The 19,776-nt window shown below is 33.6% G+C and overlaps 1 protein-coding gene across 1 annotated transcript; it reads right to left on the reverse strand.

Moving 5' to 3' along the window:
* Positions 1-1,066: 1,066 nt before the first annotated feature.
* Positions 1,067-7,247, reverse strand: LOC125817294 (MOB kinase activator-like 1A). The gene is made up of 7 exons (XM_049496834.1): positions 7,222-7,247; positions 6,996-7,044; positions 1,854-1,962; positions 1,675-1,768; positions 1,453-1,586; positions 1,223-1,386; positions 1,067-1,138 (listed from the first exon to the last, which is right to left on the reverse strand). Exons 1-7 carry the CDS (start codon positions 7,245-7,247, stop codon positions 1,067-1,069), a joined length of 648 nt encoding a protein of 215 aa, XP_049352791.1.
* Between the last annotated feature and the right edge of the window lie 12,529 nt (positions 7,248-19,776).

Here is a 19,776-nt window from a genome sequence, read left to right on the forward strand (position 1 = left end):
TATTTATTTAAAATATTAAATTTTTATCAGGTAATAATTTTATGAGGAACTTTCACATATAGCCACTTAAAAATAGCCTAATTACTCTCCATAGCTATAGTCTGATAAATACAATTTGTAGCTACATGTTATAGGGAGGAGAGAGACGAGCGAGACTGGGAGAGAGAGGAGAGAAGCGAGCGAGAGAGGACAAAGAAAGGGAGAGAGGTGAATTGTATATGTATATCGATTAGATAATTGTATATTATACATATGTATTTGTATATATGGCAAACGAGATATTAGGAGAGGGAGGAGAGAGGCGAACGAGAGAGGTAAATAGTATATGTATATTGGTTAGATAATTGTATATTATACTTATGTATTTGTATATTCTGGCGAATTATACATATACAAACGTGGCTAATTATACAAACTCGAAGTCAGCCCACATAATTAATGTATGATGTTAGTCGCGAATGGTAATTATAGCAAACTATAACTATGATGAGTAATTAAGTAATATAAGTTTGCTTAACCGCGTAAATTTCCCTAATTTGATTTTGTTTAAATAAAGAAATTTCTAATATTTTATTAGTATAAACACCCAAATTTAATTTTTATTGAATTATATATTTATTATCTTATATAGTGATGAATTATGCACGTTCAAATGTTTATGAACAAACAGTCTAAATCATTGCATGTTTAGATCTCGAGATAACATATTAATTATACAGACATAAACTAAGATTGAGACTCCCTTAATCATAATGAAAACAAATGAGGGGTAATCCAATATGGAATCGAGTGACATGTGAGAACAAAGTGGTAATTAAGTTGCAAAAGTTAGTATGTTGACCTCAGCTTATGGAGTGATGGTTTTGTTATAGATACGACTGGAAGAGCGTGTGAATTGAATTTACCAAAAACATTGTAATGTACGTAATATATTATTGGCAAGGGATAAATCTTTGGCGTTGTCCCTATTGCTTTACTCGATGATAGAGCAAAATTCATAAGATGCAACAATTCAAAATCAATTCATCAAAGTTAATAAATATTAGGTACAATTGTAAAATGATAACTACAACTGCAGAATAGAGTGAAGAAGCTCATCGAGAGGTGCAAGCTCTGCCTTGTCTATGAACTGAAACTCCTGCATCAAGCAAAATCAACTTAATTAGCTAGCTGCTTATTGCGGAATTTTAGAATCTTTCTACACACAAGTCACACTACTTACCCATGTGAAGAGCACAAAATGCTTAAAGCAGGTATTAAGATGAGCTTTTTCCTTTAAGGCGACAATCTTCTGGAAATGGGAATGGTAGATATGGGCATATACACGAAACAATCGCTTAAACATTGTCTTCACAACATCCTCAAAATTACACGGAAATGCCACACCTGTACCATATTCGTTCATAAATATATACACTTTGATCCATATATAATGCACAACAAAAAACTTACCAAACTTTTGAGGAAAGATTGATTCATCATCTAGCTGAGTCTCTATCCAATCCATTAGATAATCCATGTACTTTGGAGCACAAACTTGTACAGGTTTCTTTATTTTCACTCCATCAGCCCATCGATATTCATACCTGCATGCCACCCAAAACTAGGTGTTCGTAATAACTTGCACAACTTTGGTCCTGGGCTACACAATATAATTAAGATTGAGAGACGTACTTTGGTCCTGCGGACATTGTTGGACAGCTTGATGGAGTGCAGAACTCAGTGAGAGTGCCATACAACATATACACTTGGTTGAAAAAGTCAACAGCTGTACCAAAATTTGATGTACTATAACAAAATATTGGCCATTGAAATAACGAGAGTTTGCAATTATTAATGATGAAATTTCTTACTATTTATGGCGAGCCACTCATGAAGATCTTCCCCAGGGGGTAGCTGCACTGCTTCCCTTAAATTACCACTACCTAAGGTAATATAAATGTGTTTTCTAAGTTGCTCACCCTGCATTTCCATTTCCATATCCATATATAAATAAACACACAATCATACAAAAGTTTAAAACTAGTAGATGAGGGTTTCTTACCTTTGACATTTTTCATTAATTACTCTTCTAATCAAACCATTCACACCTAAAACTGAAAACCCAAAGAACATATACAATGCATGTTGGGTTTTATAAGCAAAAATGTTAATAGAAAATGAAGAGTTGTGTAACTTTTATGAAGAATTGTGACTTTTATGAAGTATTGTAACTTTTATGAAGAGTTGTGACTTTTATAAAGAGTTGCGACTTTTCTGAAATATTGTGACTTTTTCAAAGGGTCGTGACCTTTCCGATAAGGCACAATAAACACATGTTCACACTACTCTTTGTTGTCTATAAATAGAGGAGTTTCTCTTTTTTTCAACAATAAATTTTTTGAACTTCTTCTTCTTCTTCACAAATAATTTCTAGTGTTCTTTCCTGTTGTTAAGTGGTTCCCTAACAGTGTGATTTTAGGTACTGATACACCTACCTCTAAATAAAAACAATTCCATAATGGGAGAATATAATATATTCTATTAAACTCGGATACTTGAGGGGAATGATTTTCTTAAAGACACACTATGCATTCAGTAGACTCAATTTTCTTCTTTGATGTTTCTTATCAAGTTCTCCAAAGGTATTGTTGTAAATATTTTAGTAGTAACAGATTAACAACAATTTCAAGGAAATTATGATTATTAACATTGAGGATGTGAAATTTCGAAGAAGTGTTATTTTATTTTATTCCTAGTCAACCAACATTTTCTGATTTTGAATGATACGTGATCTGCCTAGATATATTTTGCTACTATATATTTTAGTGGCAAATGGAGTTAAAAGATTGTGATCAATTTTACTGGCAAGGCTATTTGTGAAGGTTTTTTTTTTAATTTTAAAGATGGAATCATGAAACCATAACATTTTGTAGTGAAAACTGGCTAGTACCCCCTAAACTGGACTAAGTGAGTTGTATCACTTTCAAATTGTGCAAAGTTTGTCATTTATCATGAATTATTGTTGTCTTTGGGGATTAAAATTCTTGTGATTTTCTACTCCCGTTTGGAGAATAAACTTGTGTAGTTTTTTTATTCCGTGTTAAATTGATTGTCGCTGATTTTTGGAGACTAAATCTCCTGAGGTTCTTTTCCTTTGGTTTGAATAAAATAAAAATTTCACCGAACAAACCATACTGTGCATTTGGTTCAAAGAATATAAAAATTTCACCAATTTATTAAACACTCTGTTTTAATGAATATTCTGACTTGAAAAGTATAATAACTTTGTTAGGAATGTTAAAGCTAAATGATTCGAAGAATATAAAAACTTCATCTTTAACTAGAAATAGTATTATTTTAGTATTATTTTTGGTTTCTGGAGATTAAAATCTCTTGATTTTCTACTTCGTCTAAATTTGAAACTGATTTGAATCATAATAACTTCATCAGCATTCAAAGTTCATTTGGCTAATAATTTGAAAAATATAACAACTTCATCATTAACTAGAAACAAATTATATAAAGATATTAAGTCTTTATTGTTAGTATTTTAAATACTAAGTTATCTGACTAATTGTGATAGGAAAAAAAAGACTAAACACATAAAGTCAGTGATTATGTATCTGTAATGGGTGCCTCTATAGATTGAAATTTGACATTTTGGAAAGATTATTAAAGGGAATTCAAGCACTAACAATTCTTTTGTAGAATATTATCTCCTAAAGATGCTTCATGCTGCCAATATATATTTTGATAGTATACAATTTGAAAATCGGAGAAAAATGAAATTTGTGAAAAAATATTTTTAAATATTTAAATTAGTTTTGAGATCATATTTAAAATATTGAGGTTCTTTGCTTGTGATAAAGACAAAATTGAACTTAATATCTAATTAAAAATTCGGAAGCACAAGATATGAAATTCAATGACATTTATTAGTACATGATATGGATAGTATAAAATCACCTAATTAAATATATGCATGTTCAAAAAAGTTGTGTTCTTTTATGAAAAAGTGTGACTTCAAATGTTCTCATGTTTGTGTTGTAAAATAAATATTTTATTTAATGTTCTTATTGAACCCGATGAGACTATGTTCATGGGTAACTTTGCAATAGCCAAAATTGAAGGTTATGAAAAGTTCTTTCTGAAAAGGACATTTCATAAGGTACTAACTTATAACAATGTTTGTATTGACATGCAAAGTTGTAACAAGTAAAAATAAAATATTTATAGGAAAAAGGTTACCTCAGAGGGTCTTTTCAAGCTCAATATTTCTATTTCTTCTTACTTGCTTGAGTCAAGCCTTTTTATGTCATGAATGTATGGGATATGTCAATTACAAAACTTTGCAAAAATTGATCAACCTAGAAGTTAAGTATTCTAAAAATTCTTATAAATTTGTTGAAAGGAATTCCAATTTCTTAGAGTTGATTCACACTAACATTTGTGATATGAAGTCAGCACCATCTCGTGGTGAAAAAAAATATTTCATAAATTTTATTGGCGATTGCACTAGGTACTGTTATGTCTATTTTCTTAACAGTAAGGATGAAGTAATAGAAGCATTTAGGCAATATAAAATTGAAGTTGAAAATCAATTAGATAAAAAGATAAAAATAATAAGAATGATAGGAGCGAAGAGTATGAATCTCCTTTTGGAGAAATATGTTTTGAAAATGAAATCATCCTTCAAGTTATTACCCCCAACTCACCTTAATCGAATGGAATTGCGGAAACAAAAAAATCAAACTTTGAAGGAAATGATGAATGTCTTACTTATAAGTTCAGGCTTACCACAAAGTTTGTGGGGGAAAGATATCCTTGCAACAAAGAGAATACTCGATAGAGTAACCCATAGCAATATAAAGTGTATTTCATATGAAAAATGGAAAGGAAGAAAACTCAACTTGAAATATTTCAAAGTGTGATGATGTCTAGCTAAAGTCTAAGTTTATATTCCCTAAATGGTCAAACTAATAAGACATTCGACTGTGGACTATTTTTTATTAGATATGCTACAAATAGTAAAACATGTCGTTTTTTGGTTCTTAAGTATGACCACCCGAATATTCATGATAATATTATAATTGAATTGGATAACACTGAGTTTTTTGAACACATTTATCTATATAAAATAAGACTTGAGTTGTCTAGTGAAGGGTCTAAATGACCTTGAAAAGAATCAAAAGAGAATTTACTTAATAAAGAGATTTCAAGGCGTAGTAAACGTCAAAAGACATCTAGTTCCTCTGAATCTAATTTTATAACAGTTCTTCTTAAAATTGAGCCTCATATATTCAAAGAAGATGTGTCTTCTACGAACTCATCTTTTTGGAAAAAGACTGTCAATAGTAAGATTGATTTAATCTTGAGCAATCATACTTGGGAGAAGGTTGATCTTCTTCTCCGAAAAATAAACACTTTGGTTCAAAGTGGATCTTAAAAAAAAAGAAGCCGATATAGCTATTCACAAATATAAAGTAAGACTTGTCGCCAAAAACATGAGACAAAAAAGTCTTGATTTTGATACATACTCATCAGTAACTAGGGTTACATCCATTCAGATATTAATTGCACTAGCTGCGGTATGTGACTTTCAAATTCATCAAATGGATGTGAAAATAACTTCCTTAAATGGAGAATTGAAGGAATAAATTTACATGAAATAACCCGAGGGCTTTGTGGTTCCTAGTAAAGAAAAGAAAGTGTGCAAACTTGTTGAGTCACTTTATGGACTAAAACAAACACCTAAACAACGGAACGTGAATTCTGACCAAACCATGTTGAAAAATAAATTTAAGATTAATGAATGTGATAAATGTGTTTTCATTAAAGACACTCCAAATTACAAAGTCATTGTGTCTTTGGATGTTGATGACATGTTGATCATTAGTAGGGGCACTTCTCACATAAACTCTACGAAGTGTATAATAAAAAATAACTTTGATATGAAAAACCTTGGAGTTACAGATGTGACTTTAGGTAGTGATTCACAATTGGATTAGGTAAAAGTATTGAAAAGTTTGATGTATATCACCTAATTGTACGCGACCAAATATATCATGTGCTTTTAGTAAAATGAGTAAACACTTGTTCACACTATCCTTTGTTGTCTATAAATAGAGGAGTTTTCTCTTGTTTTTTCAATAACGAATTTTCTGAACTTTTTGTTCACAAATAAATTCTAGTGTTCTTTATTATCGTGAGTGATTTGCTGACCCCGTGATTTTATGTAGTGATACAGCAGAGAGTAAGACCATTCTATCCTGGGAGTATATATTCTATTAACCTCGGTTACTTGAGGGAAATAATTTTCTTAAGGACACACTATGCATTGAGTGTGCTAAATTTTCTTCTTTGAGAAAAATATTTTCTATACTATTTTTTATCTGTTTCAAATTCTATTTTCTTTGATTTAACTTTTTTTATTTTGAAAATATTCTTTAAACTTTTTTGTATCTTACCAAGTTCTCCAAAACTACTGTTCCAAACATACCAATTAAGTCCATTTTTCTATGAAAAGATTCTTGAGGAGAGTTGCCTGACTCATAGAAGTGAGGATCTAGTAGAGAGGGTCAATTATGACAGTGGCTGAGGAGGACTAGATATGTGAAAAACCAATGAATTTAAATCTCAAGGCATTCAAAAGAGGTGAACCCGAGAAGCTTTAAAGGAATTTGATTTAATACTCTTGTGTGTATTTTTTGGCCACCAATTTAGCATTCAACCCTTCAGCTGATCCATAAGTTTTTTTTGTCTTTATAGACTCAGTATTGATTTTCCTAGAGGAAGAGAGACTCAATCCCAAGTAGAAAACCCTTGATAGGTTCAAGCAAAACTAGCTTGCCTATTCAATATCCGATTAAAAGAAGAATTGATTTTTCATATACCTCTATTCCAACAGAAAATATTAGCCTTTATCCGTGAATTTAGTGTACTACTACCAATAAGGTTCGCTTCCATAAATAGACATACACATCATAAAACTAGAAAGGCATTTAATTACCGACCTTGCTTCCTGACGGAGCACTCTTTTTAGTACGAAAGGTCCTCTGATTCCTTAAACAACCACGCAAATAAGAATTAATCAATCAACCAGAATTAATCAAATTCTGGTCAAATTTTCTGGCCAAAAGGATTTTTCCTATTAATAAACTCCATAGAAAACCCCATTAATTAAAAGAATAAGATAGAAAAGTATTGTGCATAAATACAACAAATTAAAGGAATATATACCTGCTTCCAAGGCCAAACAGACTCATGATGGAATTTTGAGATTGTCAAGAAAAAGTTGTGTATATTTAAGAGAATAAGGAAGCGGGGAATAGACAAAATGTCTATGGCTGTATATGAATTTGAAAATTTTGTTGTTTTTCATTTGCCAGTGCCATGCTTACCTGGCTCAATGCATTTTTGTCGTTTCTCAATGCATGCACGTTTGTACTATTGCATTAAGTTTACATGCCTTTATGCAATTTGATTCAACTTTGTTTTAGTAACATAATAGAGTCTATGTGTGCATATATGTAGCCTCTAGGTTATGACAATTTCAAAATGTAACCAAATTATGATGGGTACATCAAAGTTTCGAACTCAAGCAAGTCAATTAAAAAATGTTTTATTTCTTTTTATGAATTATTCTATATATAAACCCTTCATCTCATATTATTTGTCCACATTATTAAAAATAGTTGTTCTAAATTACTTGTCAATTTACAAAATCAAGAGAAAATTAATTTTTTTCCCAATGTATCCTTATAACTATTTCTTTTTAAAAATATAAATAAGTTTGTAAATTTGAATTCCCACAGACGACATCATTTATTTCACAATTTTTTTTTGTAAAGTTGCGAAAAACATTTTCTAAAGGATAAATTAGTAAAACTACTGTTCTTATTTATGATTTTTAAAGGGGGTTCCAAAAGTAAAGTGGAAAAAAGTAATTAAGGGTGACAAAAAAGTTTCAAGACTAAAAAAAGGGTAATATGTCTTAATTATTCTGTAGCTGTGATAATTTTAAGATTAGTGTTAATGACACTAGTTTTAGAATCCTAAAGTTTTATTATTTACACAAAGATCATATCTTATCCATACCCACCCTCCCTCTCCCTTCCCCACCCCGCCCCTTCCGTCTCCGCCATTATAGTCCCCACCCCTTTTGATGTTATTGTTGTCATCACCAATACCTTCTCCTCCACTATGGCCACCACCTCATCCTCCACCACAATCACCACCATGTAATGACCTATCTCGATCGTTATGAGTAGGCCAAGAGTGAAATAAATTGGGTTAGAAAACTTTTTGAGTAGTGACATAATTTTTTTTGACTATGCCAGTCTCAAATGGAATTTGGGCTAGGTTCCGTCTAAGGCCAACCAGGAATGGATGGGGTGTAATTTTAGACTTGGTTGATATTTTCTTTTAGTAAAGACATTAAGAAATTGAATTCGGGTAAGTAGAACTTCTAGAATTGATCTTGGCGAGGACGGCGTGTGCATATCACTATAGCGGTGTAAGTTCTGCAACAACTGTGTCGCTATAACAGAGAAAGTTGAGATTTTATGTAGAAACATCCCCAAAACTTCCATATTTTTGCACTTTTGTTCTTGTGATTGGGAGGGGTGATTTTGGGAAATTTGCACTCATTTTCCATGAAATTCATCGGTAAAGGTAAGATTTTGACTCCCCAACTTTGTGCATTCATTATTAAGCCTTAAAGTCTAGTTGTTTCTATTGGGGGAAGGTTTTTACATGATTCCATGGTGGAAAAAGCCCTAAGTTTTAAAGATGATCTCATATTGTCCTGGGTTGGGATTCGTTGGTAATTCAGGTAATTAATAGGTCGTTGGTGTTTGATTGTTGCTTTTATTATTTGTTTTAGACCAAGAACAAGTCAAAGAACTTCATAAAGGGAAAGTTTGGGTTCTTTAGAGTTCCTAGAGGCTTGATTCAAGATAGGTGATGGTAATATATTTCCGATTTACATATGTATGCATCTCTACTACTTTGTAGTATCATTTGTGCAATGCATATTAGGGAATATATAGGGAGACATATAAAATGACATCATTTTGATAATTCATTTGATGGACTTGTGATTGTGGCCTATAGTTTTCAAGTGGTATTGTTCATTGTGTTTGTGACTATGCATGAGTATTTGTGATTATTGGTTGGCTCGGTTTCCATGTCTGTACACTAACTATGGATGCCTCGGTACCACCCTAGTACAGTAACTCTGGATGGCTCGGGTACAACGCTCGTACACTAATAGTTTGGGTTTTAGTTCTATGAAAGGACCATGTATGTGATTGTGCTTCCATAAGAGAATCAGGCATTTGCAATATGATCATGTGGGACATGCATATATGTATGATGGTTTCATGATAATTGTTGTTATATGTATTGCTTTTTGTTACTACTTTATGGTAAACTGTTTACATTAAATCTTGAATTGGCTGTGTGATCCTACCAGTACACTGTGGTTTATGTACTAATACTATACCTATTCTTTTCTTTTGTGTATAGAGCATCTTCCAACGACTGGTCTAGACCTGAGTTAAGGGACATTTGACTTAAAATCCAAGGGTGAGCTACTCTTATTGGCTGCCATGGATTCTTCCACATGTTTTGTCCTTTCTTTCGGACGCTGACACTCTAGGCTTTTGGTCTATGTTTTAGTTTGGAAGTTGCATCATAGTCTTGACTATTTAGAGTCTTAGTATGATTAATTTAAGTTGTTAGGGGTTATTTTCTACATTAAATGTTTTTGGCTATCGATTGAGTTTACGGGGACTCAATTCTTATTTGTTTCTAAACTTTGTTTTGTATTTTATGATGAACTTGGTTTTATAAATGGTGTTTGGGTCTCTTTGGGGTTAGTAGTTGGTTCTCCCACCAGGTGGTTTAGTGTGGGTGTCAGTAATGATAGCCTAGATCGTGACAAAATTTGTATTAGAAACCTAGGTTTTTTTGTCTCATCATATCAAAACGAGTCTAGTAGAGTCCTACGAAATGGTATGGAGAGGTCTGTACTTTTTTACAAGGGGCTTTAGGAATTTCTCTTTCTATATTCTTTTGTGCTATAACTTGATTTACATTGGTATCCGGTGATCCAAATTCGTATCTAACTCTTTCACTCTTTTGTTCCCAGACTGTTGACACTTAACGTAATGACACAAAGGGTAGTAGCTCTAGTAGCAGAGCCAACAATTGAGCTCGTAGCAAGAGGCTGTGGCAGAAATAGAAAAAGAGGCAGGGGCAGGGGCAGGGGAAAGAGCAAAGGGAGGGAAACACCCACCAGAGGTGGAGCTTAGAATAAGAATGTACCAAGAGGAGCAACCTCACCTCCAACCCAGGATTTTGTTGAGGAAGAGGTTGAGATAGAAGTTGAGGATGATGTTGAACTAAAGGTGAGAACAAATTGTGTATTTGCATGTCTTCCCTATATGGATGAGGGGACTCTCCATCGGGTACTAGATTTTCCGAGTGGGTTGGAAGGTATTGGATCCATCTCCACGACTCAGACTACTCAGATTTCGATCACTCAGACTTTTGCTTCTACTGTTCCTAAGGAAAATGTGGACTTGGGAATTAATGCTTTGTTACGTTCATTACTTGGCCTTGTGATGACTGGGTACTAAACATGAGATATTGCCCATCTTTTTGAAGCTTAGGATTCCAATGTTTCATAGTTTTGAGGGTGAGGATGCGTTTGAGTTCATCTTGGATTGCTATGAGAGGCTACATAAGTTAGGCATTACGCAACAACATGGGGTTGAGTTTATGACTTCTCATCTTCAAGGTGAGGCAAAGTAGTGGTGGAGAGCTTTTGTTGAATGCCAATCATCGATCTTGACATCACTGACTTGGGCACAATTTCATGCTTTATTCTTGGGGAAGTATGTGCCTCGAACCTTGAGATACAGGAAGAAGGATGAGTTCATGGCTCTTGAGCAGGGCAACATGAATGTACACTACAAGAAATTCATTTTTTTGCGACGACATTTAGTGGCGACTTGGTTAATTGATACAAAAGACGAGCCTTTTGTGGCGGCTTTTAAACTCGCTACAAATTGGTAACATTTAGTGGAGACATTTTGAAGTCGCTATAAATGATTAAACCTTTAGTGGCGACTACTCTTAGGTCGCCTCTAATATAGCTGAGTTTTTCATTCCGGGTGAAAATAATTTTTTTAACTCTTAAAAAATAGTGGCAACTTATGAGAAATCGCCTCAGAAGAATTTTTGTGGCGACATGATCGCCACTACATGTGAATGATTTTACTTTTAATTAATATAAAAAAAAAAGTAAAGAGAAAGAACAACCCTAAATTAAAGGAGAAGTAAAACACTAGTTGTGTCTCTCTTAGAAAACGTTCCTCTCTCTTCAAAATTCCCAATTCTTGCGCAGCTCAAATAGCTCAAATCTATTAATTAGTTACTTAAATTTCAAATCCTTTTTGATGGTACATGAATTTGGCCTTGAAAATCTATAAATGTTGACGTTTATACACTTGTATTCTCAGATTGTTTTTCTCCAATTTGTCTGACCAGTTTGAAATTCACACAGGAGTAGTCATCTGAAGCCCTTATCTCTGAGGAATTGACTGATCTCCACCCCTCCGCACAGAAGGATGGCTTCTTCGCCAAACTTATTTTGTGAATTTTCGACTTTGATATTCCTCTCTCAAATATCTTCTTTTCCTGGTAAGCTGAAAGTTTCTTTTTGAAATTACATATCTTTTAGTGATACATAATTTATAATCCATACTGTTCATTTCTGCTAAAATTAACGAGTGTGAATTACTGAACTGACAAAAGTATTCAGTATTGTGAAGCACTGAAATTGGGACAAGAGATACAGACGACTAGGGTTTAGATTATTTATTTTATAATTATTATTAAAAGTAATTCTGAATGAATGTTCTCTCTTTTAAATGAATGTTACAGAATTATTATGTAAGAGAGAAAATTTCTACTTCCATTTTGATTACCTGAATTATGATAAAGGTGAACTAGAAGTACAATCTCAATTAATTTTAAATTATTAATAACTTGTTATAGATAAAAAGAAATTGGGATGACGATAATGCAAATAGAAAGCTACTCAAATGTCAAGCTTAATATGATATATGTCCTTGGCTTGAAAACCAAATTCATTGATAATAGATTTGAGAAACTATTTTAGTGTGCTTTCAATTTTGCAGGGAAAAGATGAACTAAAATAGTCTAGCAAGCTAATACTTACAATTATAGGGGAAATAGTAAGTTTATTCATATGGGCTCCTTCTACGAGGAAATGTTGGATCTTCTTCCTTCATCTCATGGTAAAATAATATTTGCACTTTGCCTTGTCCTTGTTACTGTAATACATGATGGATTGGGGTGAGATGTACTTAAAAGTATTGTTTATAACGACTAAACATACTCTAGGCTTGGTAATTTTAATGAAAACAATTTCGTTCTTATTTCAATTGTATTTTACATAATACCTTTTATCCTGAATACTTTCAATTTATCATCTCCTTGACCTTGGCTCCAATTAACCAAAATGTGGTTACGTTAGATGATATAAAGGCCATCGTAGAGGATAGTGTACTTTCAAGTTGAAGTTCTACATAGATATATATAATGGTTTGATTCTTTGTTATATGCACATAAGAGATTTTTTCTGCTACTGGTTGGGTAATTTCTTAGGGCAATAACTGCTGAAACTTTAGACACGTCCTTTGAGTTTTTCGTGAAAATATATGATGGATTCTTTTGATAAGATAAGATTAGTTCGTCCAGCAAAATGATTTTTAATGAGTTCTTTACGTCCCTTTTTGATATTTGCTCTGTTATTTGTTGTTGTTATTTTGGTTTATCACTGATTGATAATAACTATTAGTGAATTTTCTCTTAGCATGAGTTTCATATTATTGCAGTTTCTTCATTACACTAATCTTCACTACTTATGTGTTTTGTTCTTAATCAGGGTACAATATTTTATGAAATTTAAGAAGGGTTCAAGTTGTATGTTAGATACTTAATTTGGGTACTATTTCATGAAATTTAAGAAGGGTTCATGTTGTTTTCTTTCTTTTCCTTTCCTTTTGGTATTTATGCACAGAAAGTTGCACTATTTAGAGTACTAGTATTTAGTTGTTAATTGTAAAATTTACCTTGTTCAATTATATTTATCTAAAAAGAATTAGACGACCAACTTTTGAGTTGTTCAAGAACTTGACCTCACCCAAGCATGAGTAATCTACAAAAGTGGGAGATTGTGTATTAGTGTTATACTTATTTGACCTATGCCAATGTAATTTATGGTATGAAAGAGGTGTAAAGAGACTTGTACAAGATTGACCAAATTCTTCACAGTGGGTTGTGCTTATTTCTTTAAAATTCTTTATAGCTATTTAATTCATTGTTGTAAATAAAAAAAATTCCAGTAAAATATTGTTCATGAACTGGTATTATTTTCTTGTAACTATTTAATTCTTCTTTATTACTTTCTTAAATCCTGTGTTCAATCAAAATCAGACAAATAAATTAAAATGGAGGAAGTATGTTTCTGGTGCTTATTTTAATGAATCAACTGTATTCTTTTAGCACATTTTTCCTTTCTCATTGATTCAAGTTATGAGGATTCCTTAGGACACTGTACTTTGGATATAGTTTAATTCCTTGAAAGCTAACATGTATGATTCTGATTTGCTTTAGTGAAATGAGCACATGCTGTACATTTTGAAAGTAATTTTTCACTAGTCTCAAATCAGATTGTTATTTGCAAGTTTTGATGTTCATGGCATCTTTTTCTTTGAATAGTACTATCACCATTAGTTAGCAGGTGCTAGGCAATGTACCTTCGATTATATATTCATTTTTTAGCTTCCCCTGATTGGATAATACCTTTAAATATCTAGCTTAGACCAAACTCATGGAAAAGCAAAAGTTGAATCAGGTGCATTCTTTTAGTGCTGCTCGATACACCTAAATGAAGGTAATTGTCTTCATTAAGGTAAATTGATGAATCTGTTATATGAAAAAAGAAGTTGAAGCAGATGCATACATATATCACTCAGTACAAGTAAATGAAGTCTGATGTTAATCAGGTATATAGGAACATCAACATGTACAAGACACCTATATAAATTGTAGTAAATATCACGTTCTTCTATTTTTAAGTTGATTGTTTATTTCATCTACTCTGTAGTTGAATGACTATTGTTTACAACAATATTCCTTTTATCTTTAAGAAATAAATTAATGTTAATGACAAAGAAAATTTTGTTATTTATATGAATATATAATAAGAAATCAGATTTTTTCCTTCTATCTTTTGATTGAGAAAATTATTGTAATACCAAATGTGTTGTTCATCCATGTATAGTGCAACTGTGAGTAAGAAGTTAGTATTCCATTTATGTAAGCATGAATTTTTTATGTTGTTCTCAAATCCCTTTCCTGCTTAATTTCAAATTGATTGAAGTGAACTTTACTTTCTTTTTCTGTTACAGGGATGGTTCTTCAAGTGATGAAAAATTATTGACAGAGGAGTCTTAAGATATCACATTCTCTTAGTGAGAAGTATTTTGGTTATGTCTTTGTACGAGTAATGGACAATTGCTATATTTTTAGGCAACTAGTACTAAATATATAAATATTAATTTTTTTCAAAATATATTAGTATTTGAGGCGACTTACAGTCGCTGCCAAAAGTCAATTTTCCCAATATTGAAAGTTAACTCTATTGTGGCGGGTTAAAATCGCCCCTAGTAGTAGTGTTTGTGGCGACTTTTGTTGCTGCTATATCCTTTCCATCAGTGGCGACCTTTTTATTGGACACATTGTCCAATATATTTGTGACGATATAAATAAGATTTTGTGGCAATAAATATCGCCACAAAAGATATCTTTTTATGGCGACTCATCTTTGTCGCCACAAATAACCTTTAGTTTCAGTCGTAACGCCAACGACCCTTCTGTCGCCACTAAATGTAATTTGCAGCGACTTTTGAGGATTTTGAGGCGACTTTAGTTGCCACTAAAAGTGTTATTTCTTGTAGTGGCGTAGTTTCTTATGATGCTAAGTTCAATACCTTGTCCCACTATGCTACACAGTTAGTGAGTTCGGACAAGGAGAGGATTCATTTGTTCGTCAAAGGATTCTGAGTTTCAAGTTTAGTATGTGCAAATAACCTCTATATGTTGGAGTTTCAATGAGGTGACTAATTTCGTGAAGAAGGTACAATGAGTTCAACATGTTTAACAGGACAATATATTGGTTAAGAAGTATAGGAATCGGGTAACTACAGTGGTTCATACTCGAAGGGGCTGGTAAACAAGTATTTTAAAGTCATTTGATTAAGTCAGTTATGCCCATTTCTACTAAAGGTCAACGGGCTTCTTATGCATCAGTCATCAAATCTTTACTTGACCATGGTTGTTTCTATAGTGGTGAGTTTGGGAACTTTAAGAGGGAATGCCCTCGACGATAGATAACTGGCTAGGTTTCGTGTAGACTAGAGCACTAGTTCCAATGAGTGGAGGTAATCATGGTAACGACGTCCACAAAGTGGTTGAGGAGGTTATCAGGGAGGCCATGTAGGCCAAGTTAATAGTAATGAGGGGAGAGGAGAAGCTCAACCCAAAAAAGGTATTGCCTATAATAATGAGAGTACTTAATGTTACACGTTCCTGGGCAAACTAGAGGTAGGGACATCATACGATGTGATAGTAGGTACTATTCTTTTCTGTGACTTAAAGGCTACTGTTTGTTTGATCTGGGTTCTACTTATTCTCATGTGTCTGTGAATTTTGTTCTAGGACTTGATTTGATTTGTCATACCCTTTATGCCCCTATCTATGTTGCTACCTTTGTTGGAGTGTTAGTAGCAGTAACCCATTTGTATCATGATTGTTTTGTGTTGGTTATGGGGCTACAAACTTGGGTACATTTAGTCATATTAAATATGCTAGACTTTGATGGGATCTTGGGTATGACTTGGTTGTCCCCCATATTTTGTTGTGTTAAATTGTAATGCGAAAATAGTGAATCTACAGATCCCATAGAGGGGAAGATTAGAGTGGGAAGGGTTGTACAGACCCGAGGCATTAAATATCATATCTTTCCTTCGAGATAGAAAATTAGCAGAGTAGGGTGGTTTGGCCTAGTTGGCTCATATACAAAATGTTAAAACAGAGTCTCTTTACATTCAACCTATCCCTGTGGTTATGGAATTTCAGAAGGTGTTTCCTATAGATCTTCCTACTATGCCTACGGATAAGGACATAGACTTCTGTATTGATTTAGAGCCTGACACTCACCCAATTTCTATTCCTTCCTATCGCATGTTTTCGACAAAGTTCAGAGAGGTGAAGACTCAACTTCACAAACTTCTTGATAAGGGATTTGTTCATCCTAGTGGTTGTCCTTAGGGTGCTTCTGTTTTGTTTGTAAAGAAGAAGGATATAAGTTTGAGGATTTGTATATATTACCAACAATTAAATAAGGTTATCCCTGAGTTTGTAAAGATGATTTGTTTGACTAGTTGTTGGGGGCTTCTTTATTTTCTAAGATTAATTATAGGTAGGGGTACCATCAGTTAAAGATTAGACATGAATACCTACCTATGGCAACTTTTACGACTTGATAATGGCATTATGAGTTCTTGGTGATGTCATTTGGGTTGAGTTATGCACCTGTGACATTTATGAGTTTGATGAATATGGTGTTTAATTCATCCCTGCATTGTTTTATTAGTGTGTTTGTAAATGATATCTAGATTTATTCCAAAGGAAAGGAGGAGCATGTAGAATATATCTGTATTGTTTTGGGTATCTTGGGGAAACATAAATTGTATGCTAAATTTTCTAAGTGTGAATTTTGGATACCCTTAGTTGCTTGTTTTGGGCATGTATTTTCGAAAGAAGGGGTGCTGGTAGACCCCCAAAAGATTGAGGCAATTAAGAATTGGGTTCGGCCTAGATCCGTGACGAGGTTAGAAGTTTTATAGGGCCTGCTAGCTACTGATTTTATGTTTCAAGAACACCTCATCCAATTCTAGGTGTTCAATGATCGTAAATCAGTATAACATCCAACTAAATGAGTTGGGGTCGAATCCCATAGGGAGAGGTACGTGTTTCAGATTCAATAGGGAAGTATAAACGCGGTCAAATGAGTCATAAGAATAAAACTTATCGAATAAAGATATCATTCGAATCCAGGGGGGACACGAATGTCAAATGGGGTTTTAGGTTTTGATTATCAACTACAAACAACAGTCATAAACAAATGGGGTTTTAGGTTTTGATTATCAACTACAAACAACAGTCACAAACAATAAGAATTAAATACTGAGACGGATCCTTGGGACGTGATCGATTATAGGCTAATATAGACATATGGATAATTGCAACTATTAGTAAATAGAAAGATATTAGTGAGTAGGCTAGGCTATAAGAGAGAGAATTTTTTCTCGAACAATTACCCCGAATCAAGTGATTTCTCTCGAACATCAACAAGCATGCAAATTAAGAGCAGCCCACACCTTAATCCATTCACTCTTTTGAGCTAAATGTCTGGGATTGGGTTTAGGATTTACTCTCTATAGCTAAACCCAAATCAACCCAGTACCCACAAACCATCAATCAAAAACTTTAGTTTTAAAACTTCTCTCTCGAGCAAGCTAAGAACACAAACATAGAACTGCATTTACAACTACAATTCTTAAGTTAAATCACAATTAATGATTGAACTCACTTTTAAATAGCATTTAAACTAACAATTAGAAATACCCTAAATCAGCCCATAATCATATAATCACACCCCAAGAATTGGGTTTTAGCTAGACATCATAAAAAGGTAAAAACCGTTACCAAATTGGTTATCCATCAATTGGATTAGAGTGATTTCGTCTTTACAATACTCTAATTTGATGAATCTCAAAGACCCACTTCCAATTTATCAAAACTGAATTTCTTCAATCCCACCAAGCTAAGGAAAAACTCTCCACAAAAATTGTCACAGAAGTCTAAAAATTATTTTCTAGGTTCAAAGATACTAAACTAAATGTTCAAAAACGTATTTATAGTCGCCGAAAAAAGCTACGAAAGCTCATTCGGCGAAGTAAGTTGTGCTCGCCGAACCACTCTGCGAGCTGCCCTTTGGTCTCTTCCATTGCCCTTTCGCCTTGGCTTTTAGCATCCTCAAGGTCTATGACTTTGGGTGATCTATCTTAGCTTCGCGGAATCACTCGGTGATCCGTCGAATACTCCCTTTATTCGCCGACTTGGTTCTTTCCTTCAGAGCTTGGTACACTAGAACTTCAGGCGGTTTGATGAGCCACTCGGCGACACGCCAATTGCTCTTGGCGATCCTCAGGCTCGCCCATCTTCACTTCTTCAGCCTATTTTGTTCCTTTCTGCATGTTAGTGTCCTTGCTTTGTTCCTCAATCCATATTCCTGAAAATCAAGGATTTAACATCAGTTATTTGAACAAAATAAGCATTTGAGAACACTAAATCTATACAAACAAAGTCCTAAATGAGTCCAAATCCAGGACTCATCAACACCCCCAACTTAAACTTTTGCTTGTCCTCATGTAAAATTCAAGTTCCACAGTTCAAAAAGGATGTCTCAAAGTGCTACAAAAAACTCAATCATGAATGCACAAAACAAGACTCAACTTACTCATGCAAGGATCAATTGTGCACTCAAAGATTCAAGTTGTGACATACCATTATCAAAGATACTCAAGTGCACAATACTTGCTTCAAATGCAAGTTCAAACTTAAATAAGGTACTCAAAATTCCCTCACAACAAAGATGATTCCATATTCCCACATTATTCTTCAACAATTTAAAGTTCCGAAATCACATACGACTCTCATACTCATAAAGATGAACACATGCATGACTTCACCCATAGGTTTGCCCTTATTTTCCAATCAACATACGTTTCAGCTTACTCAAGATCAAAAAGGTCTTTTTAAGGCTTGTAACGGGGCTAAGTGTAAAGGTATGGTCAATTAGGCACAATGGTTGCTACCCTCATGAAATGTGGTATGAACATCACTTTTCTTCCTTTTACTCATGCTCAAAATTCACCCCATTATTCAACTTCCAATGGACTACCGAATACCCCATTTTGTTTGCAACTTTCACAACTTTATTTCCCAACTTTTCCATTCTTTTTCTTTTTGTTTTTTTTTATATATGGAGGGTGATTACTAATGTTTCAAAGACACTTCATCCAATTCTAAGCGTCAACAATCATTAATCAGTATATAACCCAACTAAATGAGTTTGGGTCGAATCCCACAGGGAGCGGTACATGTATAAGATTCAATCGGGAAGTATGAACATGTTCAAATCAGTCATAGGAATAAAAATTATCGAATAAAAACATCATTCAAATCAGGGGGTGACATGAATATTAAATGGGGGTTTTGGTTTTGATTATCAACTACAAACAGCGGTACACAATGCGAAATAACAATAATGAGACGGGTTCTTGGAATGTGGTCGATTATAGGCTAATATAGATAAATGGGTAATTGCAACTATTAGTAAATAGCTAGATATTAGTGAGTAAGCTAGGATATAGAGGGGACAAACTTTCTCTTGAACAATTTACCCGAATCAAGTTGATTTCTCTCGAACATCAACAAGCATGCAAAATAAGAACAGCCCACACCTTAGTCCATTCACTCTCTAGAGCTGAATGTGTGGGATTGGGTTTAAGGTTCACTCTCTCGAGCTGAACCTAGGTCAACCCAATACCCACTGACTATCAATCAAAA

This window comes from Solanum verrucosum, unplaced genomic scaffold (genome assembly GCF_900185275.1).
Source record: "Solanum verrucosum unplaced genomic scaffold, falcon-dt-bn FXZP01000258.1, whole genome shotgun sequence".
NCBI classification, from domain to species: domain Eukaryota; kingdom Viridiplantae; phylum Streptophyta; class Magnoliopsida; order Solanales; family Solanaceae; genus Solanum; species Solanum verrucosum.

Bases quoted from the DNA above. Each gene is read 5' to 3' on its own strand.
- LOC125817294 (XM_049496834.1), bottom strand. From the start codon at position 7,247: ATGAGTCTGTTTGGCCTTGGAAGCAG. The intron at 7,045-7,221 runs GTATATATTCCT...TGGTTGTTTAAG, and splicing joins CTGTTTGGCCTTGGAAGCAG to GAATCAGAGGACCTTTCGTA. The intron at 1,769-1,853 runs GTAAGAAATTTC...ATTTTGGTACAG, and splicing joins TGAGTGGCTCGCCATAAATA to CTGTTGACTTTTTCAACCAA.